Consider the following 22,312-nt stretch of genomic DNA (forward strand, 5'->3'; position numbering starts at 1 on the left):
ATACTAAACAATATGGTTTGAAATATACAGTGAAACAAGCATTCAAGGGAGCTTAACTTGTCGCTTACGTTTAAATACCTCTAACAATGGTAAACGAGACAAAATTTTCCCAATCAAGATTGTTGGGTTTCTTTCCTTTGTTGAATCATAAACCACCTGACAACTTGGGCTGATACCACTAATGTAATTCTGTCAAGTCTTAACCAGATTCATCATCAGGAATTGCAAGATCCTTTGAACTTAAAAGGATTCTCAATTGCAGACTGGCCTATAAAAAAAGCATTTTTCATAAAAACCCCTCAAATCTCATAGAGCTTCCTTAATTTATCTAAATGTTAAGATTTCTGGATCAACAAGTCTCAAAACACAATTTAGCCAGCACAATAGCTTTATTTCACAATTTGAATTATTATACACAATTCAGTAAAAGTTCACAGGAGGAACAGCATGGAGACGTACCACTTTTTGGTATTTCCTTCAATTACAGCCAAAGTGCAAGGTCTCCAATTAACTCCCAAGGTAAGAGAACAATACTTGGCTGTTAACACAAGTCATGTTAACACTTAAAATATCTAATTAGTTAATGAAAAGGCCACATCTTCAAATGCAATTAGAAGTATTTTAATAAAGTTTTGGTTTCTTTTGGTATGATAAATTGCCACATATCCTACAGCTAACAGGTAATGGAACATCATGTTTTCCCAAGGCATGTAAGAAAGCAAACAACACTGCCTCTGCATTATTCCATACACCTTAAAAATGAATGCCAAACGCAACTATTCATGTGAAATTTTATTTCCTTCAGACATGCTGATACTCTTCTTAAGAAAAAAGAAGGAAAAAATAAAGGAAAAAAAGTCTAATCCAAAATTTTCCATATACATTATCTTGAGGCACAGGTTCCCCTAACCTTAAATGAATTTTTACATAGGCTATATCATATGTTACAGTATTGTTCCTATCTGAAGTTATGGCACATTGACTTCCTGGGGTGAAAAAAATTCTCCTCTGTGTTCAGCTGCTACAATATGGCACAAAGCTAAAAGTCAACACCATGACTAAATACTCTGAATTTTGCTGGCTTTTTTTGGGGTGCACATAAATAAAAGGCACACTTTTGCTGTCTCCTCTCAAATCATTTATGTAATGTACAAGCCTAACTTCCTAGCACTGCTCCAGGCCTGCTGGCCCAGTGCAAAAAAACATTTCAGTCAGCTTCTAGTGCTAGTAGCAGCTTTAAATGCTTCACCAATGGCTTTAGTTTAGCATGCTACTTCCACTGTGGTTACTACTTATGACAGGCCAACAGTGTTTCTGAAAAATAAAATTACAAATCTTCAAAAAAAGAAAACTAAGTTAAAAATAAAATTATTTATATTCACTTACATGTCTATTTTCCAGATGTGTTCACAATGTTCAGAAAGTGCACATTTTGAAGTCTTGTTTCAATATTACAAATGTCCATGACCTACACATTATAGCAGTGCCACTTGAAACAGTATCATTGAAGAACTGTCAACCGTGCCAGGACTGACCCTGTTCTGCAAGAGCATCATGAAAATACAAGAATTTGCTCTTAGCTAGAACTTAGTGTCCATAATGTCTTCAGTATGGTATTTTTAAATATTTGCATTGAACTTTGTACAGCAGTCAGAATCTGAAAAGCAGAAGTTTAGTAGTTTCACTTTTTGGCGCTCATTTTTACTTAAAATATTTTTCAAGAATGAAAATGATCTTACAGCACATGAAGAACCCTCAAAAATAAAAGCTCCACTAAGTATTACACACTGTTAAAAACTTACCCCATAAGATTTAGTTACTGATTTGTGAATCCTTACAAAATTATTTTTCGTGATTTAACAACAGATAACATTGATGAAATTATCATATATAAAAACAGCTTAGGTCTTAACATCAATGGTCTGACAAACACATTTAAACAAGAATATTCTGGGTTAAGACTAGTGCTAAATTTAGCTCCTAAATATAGCTAAATTTAGGTTTAAGAGCTTAGATACTCTCAACTTAATATGCCTTTAAAAAAGGTAAAGTCCAACTTTCAGAGGAGTCTGTAAAAGAGCAGTTTCAAGTAAGTCTGGAGTAATCAGGTATTGTGGCTAGAGTTACCATAAAAACGGACTACATGCTGACTTGACAAGGTTGTGTTAAAAGAAGTGTGAGTTGAACCACTACCTTTGAAGGTTCTTGCTTTGGTTATCTTTAAAAAAAAAAATCTGACTGTTAAAATAACAGTGCAAGTTCACTATAAAGCCACATGCCTCTTTCTCGATGTTCTCTTACCAGTTGGTTTTTATTATGTCCACTGCCAGCAATGGACATTCTGCTTGGAAAATCCACCTCCTTCTGTGAAAGGTTTGGCTGAATCAAATGAAGAAAGTAATCCTGATATCAGACTCAAATGGGAACACATTATTTCATTTAGTTCTTGTTCAGAATATTTAAAAACCTTCTTCACCTACAGTATATTTGAAACACAAGGCACAAGTAGGGAGTGGACATTCCAGCAAAAGGTGATTGTCTGAAATTAATAGTCCACAGCAGTCTTCTAGTCCAGCACAATGAAAGATTTTTGCTGTCCAATTCTATGCCACGTCTTCTAGATAATCTGCAACGTCGCTTAACTGAGAAATGGTAAGGTCTTGTGTGATGCTTTCGAGCTAGAAAATAAATAAAATTGCAAACTCAGAAATCACAAAAACAGTAAGTATTATGTCATGTATTCCTTCATAAGCTTTCATATATCTTTTAGCCTCAAGCTCTTTCAGTGAGATTACACAATCCTTTAGGAGGTACTCAGACAGATCTGGAGATACTGGGGTAAACCTTTGTATGTTGGGCACTGAGCCAGCTTCAAATACATTTTACACACCTAGAAAGGCCCAGTGAGTTATGCTAATGAACAACAGTTGCAGGGTTTTTGTTTTGTTGGGATTTTGTTAATCAATATAGCATCTAACTTAGCAAGGATATTAGGTGTAAAAACCAGAATGTAACTAATAATGGACCTTAACATACAACCTAGGAACTAAGGATAACAGCATGTTACTTCACAACATAGAAGGTTGGAAACAAAGTCAAGAAAAGATCAGAAGAATATAAAAACCAACAATTCAAAAATAATCATACTTTATCACTGGCATTTGACTCTTCTGTTCCCACAGAAAGTTCATCTATTTCTTCACCAATACTGATGTCACTTTTTTCTGAGCGATGACTTGTACTAAAGAGAAAGCAACCATAAGCACAGAAATAAGACTTCCTTATTAAACATCCAGGTATGGTATTTCCTTTATATTTGGCATTTGACTGGAGCTTCACTTCCTAGCAAGTCAGATGTGAAGTTACTTAAAACTTCATAAGAACTAAAGGCTTTCTACCTAAACAAAGCCATAATAAATAGTAAGAAATATTTAGGCCTCGATCATGCAATTTACAACACCAATACCTTCACATCATAAGCATGAGGTTATTAAATATTTGCTACCAACTACTCATGATGCCTTATTTTACAATTGAATATCTCAGCATACAACATTGACTAACTGCATTACTTGCTAAAACATTAAGTGCACGGTTCAGGAAAAACACCAAACCTCTTCCACAAAAAACCCAACATAGTATCATGCTGAAGTTAGCAGTAGGTTTTTAAGGAACTCATTATCCCTATATAAAAAGATATATAGTTTGATTGTTTTTCTAGCTGGTAACTAAATCTATTAAAATTGAAAACTGAAGTTTAAAGGAATTCAGAAAGACCCAGTGATATTGACTGTCTGCCATATTATGAAATAATTCAAATATGCTAGTGGATATGTTTATACTGCATAAAGTACTACCCTACTGAGGTATGATCTTTCTCTTACCTGTTGAAATCATCAGCATATTCATCATCATCTCCATTTCCTAAATAAGATTTAAAAGCTATTAATCAAACAAGTTTTCTCTTCAGGAAACACAAAACCCCCCAATCTATTCTTGCACCAAAATACATGGTTTGATGACCAGCAAAAGTGGGAGTAGATTAAAATACTTACACTGATTACGAAGATGAGTTATGTTTGCCATTATTTAATCTCAATATTATTAACATAAACTGTTTCAAAACTGAACATACATTTTCAGGAAGTTAGGTGCATTGCTGAATACAAAACTTAAATACTTGACAGCTCTATTCTGAGAGAATTCTTCCATCACACCTTCTTCATATTGCACCAAAAGAAAGGCAACTTTCAAAGGTGTGGAGGGCCACTAAAATGCCACTGAAAAGCAATAATACTTACCAGGCTACCTTTTACCAAAAATATAAACCTGCTTTTTTCATAGAAATCTCAACAACAAAAATTCATCACTTGGTATTAGTAAATGCAAGCACAGAATGAATCAAATTTTTGCTCCATGTGTAAAATATTAACCCATGTGACACTAGTTTTCACTTTTCTGGATTTCTTTAGATCACATCTTGCTTTTAACTATATTAAGCTTCACAATCTATGTTAAATAGAATAATGTGATTAAACTGAAGATTTTAGTTCAATCTGTGCATTTGAGTTTCTCAGATTCCTTTAAGAAGCTGCGCCAGAATTTATCAGTTATGGCCAACCAAAAATATCAGAGCTTCCTCATGTTTAGCAGTTACTTGCCTAATTCTAGTGATCCCAGCTTTGCGTTCACCAACCGCAGGTCTTTTAAAACAGAGTTTCTATCCAAATCTGTAAACAAAAGCACTTGTATCAGAAATTGGACTTGTCACTCATCAGTAAGATCCCACTTACACATACAAACTAACAATTTATAACAGCTGTTCTTTTATATCAACCTTGTGTACTTTTATAGTATAGTACAGCAATAGCATATTATATTTTCACAGCTGAACTCTGGTAACGTTTAAAAACTTGAGGAGTAAACAGGAATAATCTCCCACTACTCAGGGATTTACAACATGAAAGCAAACACCTCTAAAGAAGTGGTACAAATAATTTAAGATAATACAAAGGAATAAGCCAATTTCAGTTTAAAACTGAGCAGTAGAACTATGTACTCCTTTATATACAGACAAAAAAAGGGATGTAGGTAAGTATTTCATGTTCCAAAGCATAAAATGCCCCAGTGGTACCACAACATATCCAAATCAGTATGCCATCACTCACTAAGAAAGCACTACTGTAAAGCACAATACAACCAGAAGGGGGCCACATACTCTATCATTCTTCCAGTACAGAAATAACTTCTACAATCATCAAAACACAAAAAAATATGAAAACTTACTATCAGACTCCTTTAGCAAAGGTGCACCAGTCAGAGAGCTTAACCCACTTTTTAGAGCTGGTGCATCAGAAAGGGATGCTAGACCTCCTGCTTTAGCCTCAGTTTTCCTGTAACAAACCAAATAAATAAGTACTCCATTCCCAATAAGAGCTGTAAAATATGCATCATTACTTTCTTTTCTGTTATTAAATTGTCATAAAACTAAAATAGCAGTACTACAGCAAAAAAGAGCAAGGAAAAAGGCCTATTCACTCTGCCACCTTAAAAGCAGTAGGCAGTTCACTGGCACAAGTGTCAACCACAACACTGACTGAGAAAGCCACTTTCTCACCCATGCAAAGACTTCGGCCTGTCTTCTCCCACAGACAGAGCACCTTCATCAGCATCATTATTTATGTCTAGGGGCCTTTCATCATCCCCACATGTAAATGCAGCCAAAAGAAAAAATATTCAGACATAAATTAGTACTTCAGCTTATTTTCCATCTTAAAGAGATGACGTCTGATGAAGCTATTAAATCTAAGAGCAGTTAGTTCACAGAATGAAAACCTCTTCATTATAGGAAGATAGATCTCACCACATGTTAAAGTTCATTTGGTACTACCTGTTCAAAAGGATTTGAACTTGCAAATAAAGGATGAATAAATACAAATTAAAAGAGACCAAGATTTTCACATTTAGTATTACCAGAAGTTTTTGCTATTTTGATTCCATTCCTATGAATAATGGGCATCATTTAATCATTCATTATATCTAGATCACCAAAATATCATGTGTAACATCACATGTTAAAGTGCTTCAAAATTTTGAACAATGGGTCAGAGACCTAGAGATAATGAGTGCCTGGATCATCTCCCACACTGTCATTAGCAACTGCTTGCTCTGAACCCATCTTAAATGAACAGGAAAGATTTCCATAAGGAAATTACCTTTTTGCAAAGAAAGCAATGCTGGCAGCTGTCCTACTTATTTACCCCTTGGGACTCCTGCACAGCAGCACAAAATACCACAAAGGGGATTCAACATGAAGAATATGGGGGGGTTTTTTGCGCTCTAGAAGAGTTGTCAGGAAGGTAAAAATGAGCAATTCAGCACACACAGCTCAGCTACAAATTCTAGCTCATTTGTTGTTAACACATTCAGCATACCTTATTATGGGATGTTACTAGAATAGCTGCATCACAGTAACATTATCAGCTACAAAATACTACTTGTGGACTGTGACTCTACTACAGACACACATAATCTGGAAGCAATTTTTTCTGTAGGGAGTTTCTCTCCTAGGAAAAAAAATCCTTACTTTACTAAATAATTAGTCTTGTCTTTGGATTGTCTTTTTTAAAAGAAATTTAGTTTACCCAGTTTCAAAGAAAATTCCCCTTGCTGTCATATGAAAATGCTCAAAAAATAAGAAATTAGTAAATATTATTATTATGCAAAAGTTTTTGCAGACTTTTCTAATTTACCCAACTAATCATTTAGACTACCTCCTACAATGTTAACTTTGGTTAAAGGCTAGCTAAACAAGCTCTCGAGTAAGGAGGAGTAAATGCATTCAGATGCAGTTTTAATCTTGCTATTAACAATTAGAAAACAAATATTATAGGAGGGTTAGTTGTAACACACAATATTTTCCAGTGTACAGTCACTGCTCTTTGAGGAAAAAAAGTCTACTTCAACAAAAAACATCCTACAAAAACTGTATTATAAATGATGTTTCACAAAGAGTCCATTATTTTACTAGAGAGAAACCTGGTTTACCTGGCATGGTTACTTTGTGCTCTACCAGAAGGATCCTATTCTAAGACTAAGCATCTACCATAGCAGTAATACAAAAAAGCTTATGCTGCTCTGCCCACTATCAGCAGAGTGGGGCAAAAGTCAATTGCCAAACTGACTTACAAATGATCCTGCAACCTCTTCCTAATGTCTGCTAAGCTGGAGCAATTCTCTGATTACTTAAGCACAGCAAAAGAACACCATGAAGTGATCCTGCAGCATTGCTCAATACAGTGGTATCTAAGCTAAGCTTCAAGATAATTCAACATGATAACACAAAGATAAGTTTTTCAGTTTTATAACAAAGGTGCTGTACAGTTCAGTCACTAGTTCTTGTTTCAAATGGCATTTTTCAGTGATTAGACTCCATAGATGAACGATAAAAAAACCTTAGCATGCATCTGCAAAATTGGCACACACAGAAGTAACAACACTTCACTGAAAATACAAAAAGTGTTGCAATGCAAAGAGAAAATCCTCCGCTGTAAGGAAACTTGCCTTATTATTACAGTCTGTGGAGCCTGTTTGGAGCAGTTTTTGTATTCCTTACAAAGCTGTATCAATATTTAATGCACTGTCCCTGTCATTGTCCACTTCCTTTAGTGCAGATCACCACTGCAGGTCTGTTGCAAGAAGGAACACTGATGTCTGTGCATCACACATGTTCATTCCACCAAAGAAACAGGCTAGGGACATTAGAAACCCTACCTGATGCACCTTAAGGTAATACAGGTTTTTCTACTCATACCACCTCCAAGAGATCCCAGAGGACACTGTGCATAGAATACAATAGAATCATGGAATAGAACAAAATCTGAGACGTGAATATTTTGGAAACAAAATGTTCCAGATCTGAACACTTACAAAATAAATAATCAAATAACTAATAGCTCTCAAAGGTCTGCATGCCTATAGAGGACAAAATAAACTATGTATGAAGAAGAACATCCACTTTACCTACCAGCTGAAAGTTCTTTCTGGTTTGGGTACAGGGTCATCAAAGAAAGAATCTTCCTCTACATCATCTTCATCCACAACTGGATCACTTTTTTCTTTGGTATTCAAGTCTTTGTTTTCTAGATGAGAATCTAGTTTTGTTTCATTAGGCAAAAAATGAATACTTCTTTTGCTTGCTTCGCCTGATGAGATACTTGTATCACTCTGAGTGTTTTCAGCAGCCTTGAAAGATAAATACAGGAGTATTCATGTCATGTAATACTAATACTAATACTGTAGTGTATACATAAATGCACAACACATAACATACACCAACCATCACTTCTTAAAATATTACCTCAAATTCCTGAAAGTATGAGCAAGTTCATTAGTATCATCAATAACCAGAAAAACCATTGTTTTATAACTTTAAAAAAATTTTCTTTAGTGCTGCTGCCATTAAAATCTTTTGTTCCATCCTGTGCATTCCTATGCTATCTACATCACTTCTATTATAAAAGCAATTTTAAAATATCTTGGTTATCAAATAAAGAAATTACGGACAGACAAATTCTTATGCTTTATTCATGTTATTTTGCAACATCTCTACAAACAAAGGTTCTTATTTATAGCCACAGTCTTCAAAAGAAATCAACTTAAACCCATGAAAATTACTCTAAATTCCATATTAAATGGTAATCTTTGCAATATAGTATCAGGTTTTAAAGTAATTAGCATAAGAAAACTGGAGTTACTGACATATTCTCTCAAATACTAAAACCAAAAATGACAAAAGCGAGACTTTAAAAGTACGTAATTTTCAGTTTTCTTCTCATGCTCATGGCTCAGTCCTAAAGTCTGGTACATAAGGACAATTCCACGTGCAACCTTTCACATCAAGTCATACAACTCAAGTGTAACTTTGCATGGCTTTGTGGCCCAAACAACAATATTCTAATTTACCTAGATAATCAAGGTGCTGAGAAAGAAAAATGTTTTTATATTATTACCTAGCAAGGAGTACAGCTATTTTTACTTTCTCCTAGACTTATTAAAATTAAGCCAGTAAAAGATTTACTACATTAGCTTCCTTTCTACAAACAAAGAGCAGTACAGTTTTGAAATAAAACAAAAAGTATTATTTAATCCAGATAGCCAATATATATGCAGATTGTACAGTCTGAAGTATTTTTTATCAGTCATTAACTTTTTGTTCAGAAGGCTGAAGCCAAATTTTCAAGGCCATGAAAGTTAAAATCACCTTGGGTAGGCCTTTTTCATACCAAGGCTATTTTATCTCAGTCACAGAATCACATTCCATCACTGGCAGTAGCTCAGTTTTTCTAGGGCAGGAAAAAGTACTTAAACCCACAAGTGGTAGTAATAAAAATATTTTGATTTCTTATCCAGAGGAACTGAATTGTTTTTGAAAATTAAGAGCTTTATGATAGCCTGGCTACAATAAAAGGGAAGTTACAGCTACTTTTCTGTTCTGGGGCCTGTACTATGTCATGCCAGGAAAGTATAAGCACAAAAGTTCATCTTTGCTTGGAATCATAGTTGAAAGTTTTGCTGAGTGGAATAAATATATTCAAACTGCAGATCATTTAAGTGAATGCTGCAGTTTCATCGGAGTCATACGCTGTCATATCTGCAGTTTCATAGGAGTTCTCTCTTTTACTCATCTCACAGATGTTACAAAGCTTTTTATTATGTACAGTCTTACCTTATTTGGTATAGAGTGTGCACTTGACTGTCCATCAGATGATTTTGATGTGGGGCACTGGCTGTCACTTAGAACTGGAGCCACCTAAGAAGTTTCAAATAGGCACTTACTAAAACTTATATTTAATTCTGTAATAACTGGAAATATAATAAAGACCTGAAATAGTATAATAGTACAACAGCCAAGTGTTCACAATTTCAATTTCTTTTTCATCATTAAAAAAAAATAAAAACTGTAAGAAAGAAATTTCAATTTAGTATTACTTACTTCTCCACCACCTGAAGTCTTCTTCTGCTGACACTTCCTAACAACCTCCAACAACAGGGGGCCACCCACAGTACCTTCTGCTTCCATAATTCCCAAATCTCGAGCTAAGTTTTCTCGACCATCAAGGCCATTTAGCTGGGGGGACAACAAAAGAAAAAAGAATCACAACATCAAAATAACTGTCAGAGAACAAAAGATAAATTTTGTAATACAAAACAGTCTTATTTAACACAGCTCTACCTGAACTAAACAGTGAAATGGACACATTTACTGGAAAACAGAAGGGGGTGTTTCAAAGAGCCTTTACAATGCAAATGAAGCACTGCCCCCAAGAGTGAGTGGCAACACAACACAAAGTGTGGCTGTTTTTATTTGTTTCTATTTGGTAGCATGAACATGAATCTTTGTACAGATGTGTTCTAGTAATAACTTAGCAACTAATTTGGCTAAGGATATTTGGCAAAGAACAATGTTATATGGGATTTTCTTTGAATAAGCCCCTAAAAAGAAACATGAATTTCTGAGAAACAGAAGTCAACTAACTGACTGATTTGAAAAAATTGCTTTTTTAATATATTAACTATTTAAACCAACTTCAAGGAAAAAAAGTACTTCAGATATAATGAGAAATTCTGCAGTGAAATGAAACTGCTTCAAACCCAAAATTATTAAAACCTTTATATCATAAAAAGAGACAAAGATGGTGAAAACCCTCTAATTCAGTACTAAAGCCTTAAAGCATTAGTTGAACCACATAATCACTGTAGGTCCCTCCCAACTGAAGTATTCTATTCAATCATTTTTTGTCAAGTATATCTGCACAAAGTCCTTTGTGTCACTGAAACTTCTTTCAGAGCAGATGACTGACATTATTTTAGTTTTCATGTAATGATACTAACTTAATATTATGACATAGTAAAGTTAGTGGTAAAAAATGTTGCAGGGGTATGAAGGATTCATATACTATTACATGATTCCACAAAAATTATCAGCTTGTTAATTCAAAATTAAATTACTATCTAGCACTGATTTTGATAAATAGAAATATTCACATTAGCCCACTTTCCTGAAAAATGTATTTTCATTACACTACAGCACCTATTACAGACAAAACATAAAAACAACAGTTTTAATAAAAACAAATAAGTGATTTAAATAAATCTGCCATAGCTTCAGCATTCATTGCCATGCACTTCAAACAGTGAGCATTGCATACAAACAAACAAATCAACACTTACCGTGCTTGATTCAGGCTGAAAAACAGCTAAAGTAAAATCAAGATTGAAAAAACGTAGAAATTCTGCAACAAGACCTGCTACCAGGCGACCTAAAAAGAAAATAAGAAGAGTTAAAAATACACCAGACAGAAACAAATCAAATTTCAAAGATTTAACACCAGCACATATGGCTTCAGTATGGACATAGTTTAGACTTTCAGCAAACTACCACCTCATAACAAGTGTGTATACCAACTCCCTCATTTTGAATTGGCCATCATATAAAAATCATTTAAGCCAGTAATACTGCAAGAGCTTTACAGACTGCTTACAAAATTTATGTGCAGCATTTTTTTAAACTATTCACCTGTTTAAAAAACATAATTTTGACATTTGTCACATATGTGCATTTACTCCTGCACCTCTACTCTTAGTTTTCACTGGTTACTGTTTCTATTGGTCTAGAATGTCTCTGAGTTAGCAAAACCATAAGGCATTGTGAAATATTAACTTTGATGCCTTAATCACCTTAATTAATAATATAACTTCAGCAATATTAACTTTAAAAATTATAGATTTAATTCTATTCTGAACAAGTAGCAATTAGGACATCTGAAAGGAACAAAAGCATACTTAGGGTAATGGAGACTGCACTATTAATAAGAGTCAAAGATTTAATCTTTTGTCTCCTATTTTTATTATCAGAAGTATATAATAAACAAAGAACTTACCATCCTTTGTACCTAAAAAACTTTTCAAGCTTTCATTTACCAGAGGTGCTTTGTTCTGTCAAAAAGCAAAAACCAAATAGCAATTAACGTCATCTACATGCTAGCAAGAAACTGAAAACCACAGCAAACTAATGTTTGGGTGTACTCTGCTGCACAGTGATGCCCTGCCCATGTAATTCACTTAAAAATTTACCTTTGTATGAATTCTATAATTACAAGTAAAAGTTATGTAGCAATAAATTTGTTGAGGCAAATTAAATTTGTCTTGGAGCTAAAGTAATTTCACCAAAATTCTTAATAGCGTACTGATTTTTATTTATCTAATAAAGACTGAAGAGGTAAGCTAAGCAGGTAACTTCCCGTGCTCCTCCTCTAATATAGTGCAAAGTTTAAGGTAATTCAGTTCAGCCTTTTAAAAACTGGAAATTTACAAATCTTCCGGGCGAAGTGTGGACGATGCTGATTATTAGAACACAAATCAATACTAATCATCTATTAATTAAAACACCTTCAAATATATTATGAAAAATGCTTTTTTCTCCCTTGTTAGGTTTGTCCTCTTCAATTTTTAAACAGAAATAAATCAATATGCTATGTCTGGGTTTGTCAAAATCATTCTGGAATTTTTCAAAACAAATTCTAAATGCCATTCCTAAGATGGAATGGGTATCCTGGGTAAGAAAAGGATCAGTTATAGGTATTTATCACTACAGTTGCAAATGCTAACACACAATAAAGTGCTACCTGAAAAAAGGAAATATTGCTTAATATTTTGAGAATTCAGAGTCGTGGTGAGTATTAATATGTCACCAGTATCAGCAGTGTAAATTTAAAATATCATGATACTTTTGAGCTTTTTGAGAAATGGTAAGCTGAAATGTACTGTAGCAAATCTCTCTTCACGTTACTTGAACTATTGCTATTACTCTCCAGGTAGTGTGGGAGGTTGTTCTCTGGGTGCTCTATAATATCCTGAAGCTTCCCATAAAGAGAGGGCACTGCTCTTCGACATTACTATTCCACCACATCTTCTTCAGCTATCTTATGTTAAATTTCTGGAATATGGAATCTCATATCATAGAGTAACTACTTCCCATCCTTACTAACATCCCAATATTGTCTGTTTCAGTAAGCATTTTTTCAGATAGAGCTCAACCATCTAACCAGTAGAGGAATAGAACATTCCTTTCCTTTTGAAGCAGAGAGGCTGGACATACATCACTCTCTACTCCCAATTCTAGAAATTGGAAAGACAGAGGAAATGAAGCAAAGTCAGCAGTAGGAGAGGTCACAAAACTGGTATCTGTATACCACAGCAATACTCTTATGCAACCATGTATCAGTATGTTATTCCCTTAATATTAATGTATTGCAGAGGTGTCAGTACATAGTCCATCTCTTCATTAAGAATTCATCCTTAAGTATTAAAGCAAATTATCCTGAAGCAAGCCTACAACATCCTTATGGGAAATACCATAAGCATTAGCACACTTGGCATTTTACTGGACTAAACTGCTTTTGAAATACACTTGTCAAAACACCCCAGTAAAATATTTTCAATTTCAAAAGAAATTATTCTGATTTGATAAAATCTTGATCAGTCAAGTAGATATCTTTTTTAAAATACATATTTGATAGAGAAAACATTTAGCTATTCTGGTCAACTGGACAGAAGCCATATAAGCTCAGCAGAGACAGACACTTAAAATTATAATTTCAAAAAGCTATTTAACAATCCTATTTTTAAACATCAGGAAACACCCTGATAGTCCTGTTTTGAGTTCTTTATACATCTTATGCAGAAATACATCTTTTTATCTTGTTATATTTTACAAATAGAAAGTATTAAAGCTATTATATTTAATTCTACACAAAGGATTATTTTTCTTTCTGATTTGTTTTTTAAGGTTCTCTTACCTCTACTTTCTCTTGTTCTTCTAATGCCAAAAACACAGCTGCTCGTAACTCCGCCTGCCAAACAAAAAACAAAACAAACAGCATTTCTACAAGCACTTTTTTCCTAAGCAAATAGGATGCAAAGAGCTAGCAAGTAGCTTTACAGCTATTTGTTTCTCCTCAAGCAACTTGGCATGGACTGTAATCTATATCAGTGCAATTAAAACACTTAAGATTACAGGCAATGTTACTTGAGGCAGAGAAATAATAGTTTCCACTCTGAGAACAAGGCAGGGGGCAGCATAATTTGATACAAGACTTCCTAAATTATTTCTTTGTACATAAAAAGATTCCAAAGTACCTAAATTATCTTCTATTAGTTTCTTTGACAGTTAAACATCCATCTCTTTCAGGCAGCTCCAAAACACCTACTCTTCATTTAAAATTCACTCAGGAAATATGTACAAACAGGCCATAATAACCTGTAAAAACTAAACATTAAGATATACAAATTGCTCTGATTTCTTGTCAGATTACACTCAAAATCCCAGAATTTCTCAAGGAAAAGAACACGATCACAGTCATTCAAATACTCCTCGTAGTAATGGTTTACCTACCTGATTCTAAATGTATTATAATAAAGAATCAGAATTCTTCTAAGGACTACTTTGAATATTGAAGCTTAAACATTGCCTACATTTTAAAATTTTTTGTTAAGCCCTACAATTCTTCTACTTTGAATGAACATGTCAAATGGACAGCATAAATTTGATGAATTAGTCTGCCACTTTCATCAACTCTTAATCTTGACATTTTAAAGTAAGTCAGTAGATAACACTGCAGTAATAAACTAGAACAGACAGCATATTAAAATTTTCACTACAGCAAGAAAAAATATCAGAATTTAAAAGAAAGATTTCTTTACATAACTAAGAATAAGACCAATATAAAGAATGTCTGGACTTTCTCATATATATTACAAGAGGTAACTAAACATGAAGTAATTAAAAGCCAGTGGATTGGACCTAGACGAGTGGAGCAGGCAAACAATCCCAGTTAACCAAAAAAAAAGTGACAGTTTTACTGGTCCCTCCCACCACAAAAAATAAAACCAAAAGGAAATGCCCACCCATAAAAAAACCCAACGCAAAAAACCCCAAACCCCACCAAACAAAAAACCAACCCGCCCAAAAAAATCCAAACCCAAACACCTCTCATGGGAAAAACAAACACTTCTTTTTTACGGAAACTCCTCATTGGACACCTTATTGAACAACAAAAAATAATGCAAAAAAGCTAAAAGATTTCCCACCAAAAGAAGAATAAAACACTAACAACAATATGCAACGTCATACTGACACTGCAATCACATTTTTTCAGTTGCTGGGATTTTCAAACAGAAAATCCTCTTATATGTAATTAATTAATTTATTATTCTTACCTTTTTTTCAGATGTTGGGGTACAGTTGTCAATCAGTGAGACCCTTTACACACCCCATTAACTTAAATATTACTCTTACAAAATCAGTTTTAATTTACCTTTGCAACCAACAGCTAACAACTTGTTTATTTAGTCTTACCTCACTAAGATAAACCTGAAAGCAAGGCTTTCTTTGTCACTTAGGCCACAGAAACCAAATATATTTACATAAGAGGATAATAAAAATAACAAAGCATTCCTGACTGGCTGTTACAACCATTCAAAATAAAACACACCAGTCAATGCATGTGGGTAGGGGTAAACCCCTCTAAGGGTCTGGATCATGGGACTGGAGAATTAAGTTGTCTGAAAACAGTTGCCAGTACATCAGCTAATCCAAAGTCTGACCTGTTTTAAGATTCTGGAACAATATCAAACTGTCACTTTTTTTTTGGTTAACTGGATTGTTTGCCTGCTCCACTCGTCTAGGTCCAATCCACTGGCTTTTAATTACTTACATACTATCCCCTCAAGGAAAGTTTACACTACTACTACTACAACACACTGACCTTCATCCTTTATGGTGGATACTGGTCAGATCATAGCACAATACTCTCAAAATATCATCTCAATAAATTTAGACAAAGAACTACACACTAGAATTTGTGTGAAGTTAAAGCAGTAATGCTCAACTTCCTGCAGAAGAAAGTAAAAAGCAACAAATAACAAAGCTGAGGCCAAAGGAATAATCACCCTACTACAAGATGAATCATACTACACCAGTAGGATGGACAATGTCATATAGGCTTTTCAGGACCTGAGGCCAGTCATAGCGAATTTGAACACCAGAGACTGAGATCACCATCATCAGGTACAGCAACAGCAATTTGCTCCCACCGGCAGATATGAAGGTTATAACTACACAGATGAACACCGTAAGTGGATTAATCTCACACTTCTTTTGTTTTTAATTGGTATGAACAGATGGAGCTTCTCTTTGCCCTAGTACCCTTTGGCACCAGTCCAATGTGTCTCATACATTGTTACAATCTACTCTCGTCATTTTCATCATTTCACCATTCCACACCGCTTCATTCTGCTAGCAGTATTCAACACAATCCAAATAACACTCTGAAGAATTTTGTTCACCGTCTAGTAGTAAAGCAGACCAAAGCCTGATATTCTAATTCCCCGCCCATATTCTTTCTAAGTCTTCAATAAAACAGGATTATATCAACAGAGACAGATGTTGATGAGTAAGTGTCTATCACTTCTACATCCATCAAGCCTACAGACTTCTTTCTCATACTGTGAAAGATACCCATTCTCTTCTAACCCTAAGAAGTTTTATCAGGCAAGAGCTCATGTCAATGAAACAGCAATTTGGTCTCACTCAACTTGGCTAAAACAAGTAAAGCTATTATTGTATATGACAAATACTGTCTGTGTTAGAGAAATGGATGGGTCAGTGTTTTGAAACAAAATTAAATTTCCCCTTTTCCTCACAGGCATTTACAGCTCATCAGACAACACTGGTTTTTACTGATTGTTACTCTACTATAAATCAGAAATTGAAGTCCATGAAAAAAAGCATGTTTTCTGCACTGAACTACAGTATCCCTCTTTAGAACCTGGGTAAATTTACCCTATTCCAAATAGAGACCCTTTTGCATGCACCCTAAGGACTGTCCATGAAAAGAAGCTCCCTCAATCTGCAGCTCCCTGGAAAAGAGGGTAACAGCTCTTACTCTCTCAAGAGTTCCCCAAACACACTTTTTAGGTGGCATCTCATAAAACGCCTTTTTAATTTGGTAATATGCTTTTAATTTGGAAATAGCAGATATTGGATGAATAGTGAAAGGATAAGACAGAGACCATCCAGGACAGAGACCATCCAGGACTGAGTGATTACCTGTAGCCTGTAACTACCTCCCACTTGCAGATTCCAATATGTATAATATTTAGCAAGTCCATGGAGTTTCTAGTTGGTTTTTTGGGGGGTTTGGGTTTTTTTAATAGTATTTGTCTTTGATTGTGCTAGAATAGATTTGTCCAGGACTTAAACAAGAGATCTGATTTTCCTAAGACAAAACTTGAGACAATATTTTCCAGCAGGAAAATACTTGTAAACTTCAAACACATTCCTACACCTCAAAGCACATAGGCACATCAGTGGCCAAGATGATTTCTTATAATAAGAAAAAACTATGGCTTGCTCCTTGCATTCTATCTCCTTTGTACAGCTACACAATTCACCTTCAATCCCAATATCCCAACATCTTCCAAAGAGACCTCATCAAAATATTTTTTCCTATCAAACTTTATCTGTATATTCTGTTGCTGGGGCAATATTTTCTATTGCTGGGGCAATACTTCATATGAATGAGCAATGGTTTCCCAACACTGATCTCCAAATGCTGTGGAATACTAGGTAAAAAAGTGAGAGCTTTAGCTTCATAAACTGCTTTGTACCTATAGCACAGCTGAGTAGGACATTGTCTGCTAGCTAACAGAGCCTTGCTGTCTGCTTCGTTCATCTCTCAACATTTCTACAAACCCTTAGAGTTCTGCAGCTTTTGCAGAGGAAGTTCTGGGCTTCTTTTTTCATCCAAGACTCATTAGCAGAAACCATAATATAAATTTCAGCCTGTCAAACGCATATGCTACCACTCTTTTCAACCCACTTCAGCAAGCTGAACACAATTTTTGAAGCCATACAGGCAAGCATTGTATATTCCCTAAGAAACAAGGGGTAGGCAAGTTCAGCAAGTGCCAATACGGGAGACACTTTAGGATCTGCTAAAGGTGGGCCAGTTGGAGGTGCCAAATCTCCTGCAAGCTTGCACCCATAAGATGTGCATCAGAGGATGGTGTGGCTAAATGTGTGGTTTAGGGAAGTGAAATGATTAAAGTAATGTATAAGATTTCTCAAAGACCTTCCAGCTAAAGCACAGGAATGTGTAACCACCATCTGCTCCAGCACTGCGGAACAGCCCCATGTATGCCCAAGCATAAACCATCTCTTGCATTTGTAAAATTTGGTATGGCACATGGACACCTTTCTGCACAACTTTCAGTATCTGCACTTCCTAACTCCAAAACAACTGTCATACCCCTTGGCAGATCGAGAGCAGATGCATTGCTCTGGAAAGAGACATGGCAGAACACTGACCTGTTTAACTGCTGGTGATCAAGCCAGGCTAAACCTCTGTGTGCACCAGAATAAACACCTCTCCCAGTCTACACGCATCACAAATCCAAGGCTGGTGTCAAACCATAACCAGGAACATCTCTACCACCATTACTCAGTAATACCCTCCCTGTAATCTCCATCTGCAAAATCTGTAAAGGTTCTCATCCTTGAGCACATGGTGGGTATGCTCTCTCCCCCTGCATGCCAAACTTTGGAACCTTGGCTAAGTGACTTAAAGGACTGATTGTGCACACATAATCCCCTAGACATAAACAAACCAAGTCCTGGACTAGGAGTAGAACCAGTCATACTTAAGACTCCTCCCTGAGAATAGGATGAGGACCATATTGACATTTAAATGTTAAATTTCAGCTAGTTTATTTGAAATTAAAAATGGTTCTATTTCACTTTACTTATAAAACTAAAAAGAAACAGATATTAGGTTGACTTTCTGGTATGAAGGGCCCCAAAACAAACAACACACCACAACATGCAGAAAACAGGAGGTTACACTGCAGAGTACAGCATGCTCATCGTGACAGTTAATAATTGTAAGACATTTAAAAGCACTGTTCATTACCGTACATGGATCAAAGATGCAAAAGCAAACAGGAGCATGTGCACATGCTCATATTAAAAAATGGCACTTTGATCCTCTCTAGCATCACACCACTTGCCTGTACCTCAGGTGTCCAGGTTTTGAAGCAAATTAGTAAGAAATTTGCAGTACCACCTGGCCAAAAGCTTTACTAGGCATGTGACATCAGTGATGCTAACCCTCCTCACATAACTGTAGCAACAGTAAGTTCCAGAGAAGATGCAAAATTCAGGTAATATAGACTTAAATTATTCCAAAGCAAGAGATTAAAATACATAAACCAAAACAAAATAGGATAACAAAGAAACACACAAGAAGCATAATGGCTCCTCTTGCGCAGATGATGACAGCCTCCCTAGGAGAAAGATCACATTCTCTTCAAGACAGAACACCCCTATTTGTACACTATCACACAGAAAAAGCGACAATTTTCACTGAAATACAAATATCTACAGTTACATTGTGTGTTTACAGAATTCATTTGAAAGCTGTTTCATTCATGAGACTAATTCCAATGATCAACCAACTATATATAGTATACATCTGTGCTATATACATATATTAATGTGTGTGTATACATATACACACATATTGCATTTTAGAGAGTACAGGAAATTCTCAACTGCAAGCAGTAAATACATTTCTAGAACTTCCAGTTTTTATATTGCTTTATTAATTACTTCAGTGCTCAAACTTTAAGACAAATATAAAAATTATGAACAAATTTTTAAAATGCCATAAGTACATTTTTTCAGCTAAATAATTTACAATGCACCCAAGAAATTAATCCCAAAATAAGAATAAACTAATAAACTGCAACCAATTACATAATCATCTCTTATTAGAGAATTAAATTATGACAATAAGTTTCTTTCTAAAAATTACTCTCATTATGTTACAAAACGTGACACCCTGATACATTTCATCCACTGAAATAATTCCCCTTGAATTCCAACCCTTCCAATGCCTCATACCAATGCAGCTATACATTGACCACATATTTTTCCCCTTAATGTAGCTACTTCAATAAATCACAAATACTTCATTGTAGCTTTCTAGCCTCATCCATCTTGAAAAATGGTCATTCTCATTCTAAAGTATGAAACAAGCATCATTTTTATAACAAGTAAATGTTCAGTCCTACCACATAACAAAAAACAATACTGACACAAAATAGATAAGCACTATTGAGCAAAATCAAGTTTAACTAATTTTACTAAAAGGATGACTGCAACTTTTTTTAATGGATGGTATAATCTAATTTCAATTCAAAGATGACAATTTAAAAAGCCTTGTTCAATCTTAATTCTTCCAGCAACAGGGTTTTGTCAAGTAATAGAAGAACAAAATCTCTAAGTCATTAACACTGCCAAACAACACTCATCAAACTCACATGCCAATTAAGGTTTACAGCTAAGAAAATAACCATGAGTTCTTCCAGTCAAAAGCCTCAGCCATAAGCATACCAGTTATTAAACAGTAACACCTTGTATTAAGGAGAGACATAATCTGGCAAGGAGGCTGCATTTTGTATTTTTCTAAGTCATTTGCTAATTTGCTGTAACAGCAAAACCTTACGCGGTATTGGATACCGCACACTCTAAGCATTATAGAATAGTGAACTACAATACATTTATTCACATAAAACTCAATGGACTGGCAACCATAGCACGAAATTTTACGTACTACACAAAGGTAGGAATTAAGAAATTTCGGTTCATGAGCTCAAGGTGACCCAATTGCCTTTCTATGCTTTTTTAAATTACAATTTTACTATCACCATACTTGCATTGTTCAATAGTAGGTAAGTGGTTAACAGCTGGGCCAAAAGGTCTATTGACATCTATTAGAAAAGCCGCGCTACTCAGAACACAGTTACTCGAGTAGAATCTTCATTCTCTTACAGAACTCAAATAAGAATCATCCATTTGAAAGGGATGAACAATGTGGTTTTGAATATTATTTTGCTGAAAAGTCTGACTAGTTCAAAATACAGTAAACTTGAAAGTAAACACACAAAGATGCTCTCACTTCCATAAACCACTTCACTTGCTAAACTGTTCTTGAAATATCAGCAATGACCATCCATCTCTGGAGACTTAAAACAGCACTGTGGATAAACACCACCATCCCTTATCTGAAAGCTACACTTCATTTCTCCTCCAGCCTTGAAGGAAACTTGCTCTCTATTATACACAATAATTATTCCCAGAAGCTTTTAATTTGAACAAGAATCCACGGAACCAATTTTCCTACCCTTTCTGACATAAGCTCAGGCTGCACCACAGAGTCAGTAGCGTGCACTCCACTATCATCCGTGTATTTTCTTATCATAGCGCTATTCGTTCCCTGTGAGCAGGCATCATCCCCCGAGAGCTTCCAGACTTCGCAAGCCTTCAAGACACAACTGAAGCAACCCACACTCAAGAAGAACAAGTGCTTAAATAACGACCCAAAACTCCCACAATTTCCTCGCTTGAAATTTTCAGTAAGGGCTTTCCCTATCGAAGCGGGGATTAACTTCACCCACCCCGTCCCGCACCACGCTGCTGCCCATTGCTTCCAGCCAGCCCGGCGGCAGCTGGGGAAGTCCTGCGGCCACTCGCTACCGGAGAGCGAACGCGCACGGCCGGGGCCGGGCTCCCCGCGCTCCGCTCGCTCTGCCCGCCCGGCGGATCCCGAATTCCCGCAGCCGCGGGGCAGCGCCGTGCCACACTCAGGCCCCGGGCCCTCGCACCAGCTCCACCACGAGCAGCCGGGGAACACCACGGGGAAAGCAGGCGCCACCACCAGGCCGCGACGCCGAGGCAGCGCTCCAGCCGGGAACACCGCCTGCAAGCGGGAGTGAGAGAGGACGATACACGGCAAGCCTCGGTCCTCCCACACTCCGCAGGGCCGCGAAGCGCCGCCAGCGCCAGCCGACGCTCCCCGCCGGCGGGAGGCTCTTCTTGGCCCACCTTAATCTTATTGAGCACCCCGCTGCTCTCCAGCGTCTGCACCAGCAGGTCCCGCAGCTCCGTGTCCTCCTCCGTCGCCGCGGCCGCCATCTTGCTTCTCCCTGACAACCGCCCAAACCGCGCTAGCGGCGGGACCGGCCCGGCAGATTCGCCACCGCCGGAGGAACAAGCCTAGGGCAGACCCGAGGGAACGGAGCGGACCGGGACAGGGTCCGCCCTCGGCACCGCCCCGAGAGGGGACGCTGAGAGGCCGCGGCCACCCGGCGCTTTCGCCGCCCGCTAGCGGCCGCCTGGAAACTGCGGCGG

At 36.4% G+C, this 22,312-nt stretch overlaps 1 protein-coding gene across 1 annotated transcript; it reads right to left on the bottom strand.

Annotated features, from left to right (window-relative positions):
* Positions 1-370: 370 nt before the first annotated feature.
* Positions 371-22,312, bottom strand: CEP43 (centrosomal protein 43). The gene is made up of 12 exons (XM_054629469.2): positions 22,007-22,312; positions 13,860-13,913; positions 11,943-11,997; positions 11,233-11,321; positions 9,995-10,129; positions 9,728-9,811; positions 8,027-8,244; positions 5,287-5,393; positions 4,662-4,730; positions 3,885-3,924; positions 3,148-3,241; positions 371-2,678 (listed from the first exon to the last, which is right to left on the bottom strand). Exons 1-12 carry the CDS (start codon positions 22,094-22,096, stop codon positions 2,604-2,606), a joined length of 1,110 nt encoding a protein of 369 aa, XP_054485444.2. The 5' UTR covers positions 22,097-22,312; the 3' UTR covers positions 371-2,603.

Source organism: Agelaius phoeniceus, chromosome 3 (assembly GCF_051311805.1).
Source record: "Agelaius phoeniceus isolate bAgePho1 chromosome 3, bAgePho1.hap1, whole genome shotgun sequence".
Classification (NCBI taxonomy): Eukaryota; Metazoa; Chordata; class Aves; order Passeriformes; family Icteridae; genus Agelaius; species Agelaius phoeniceus.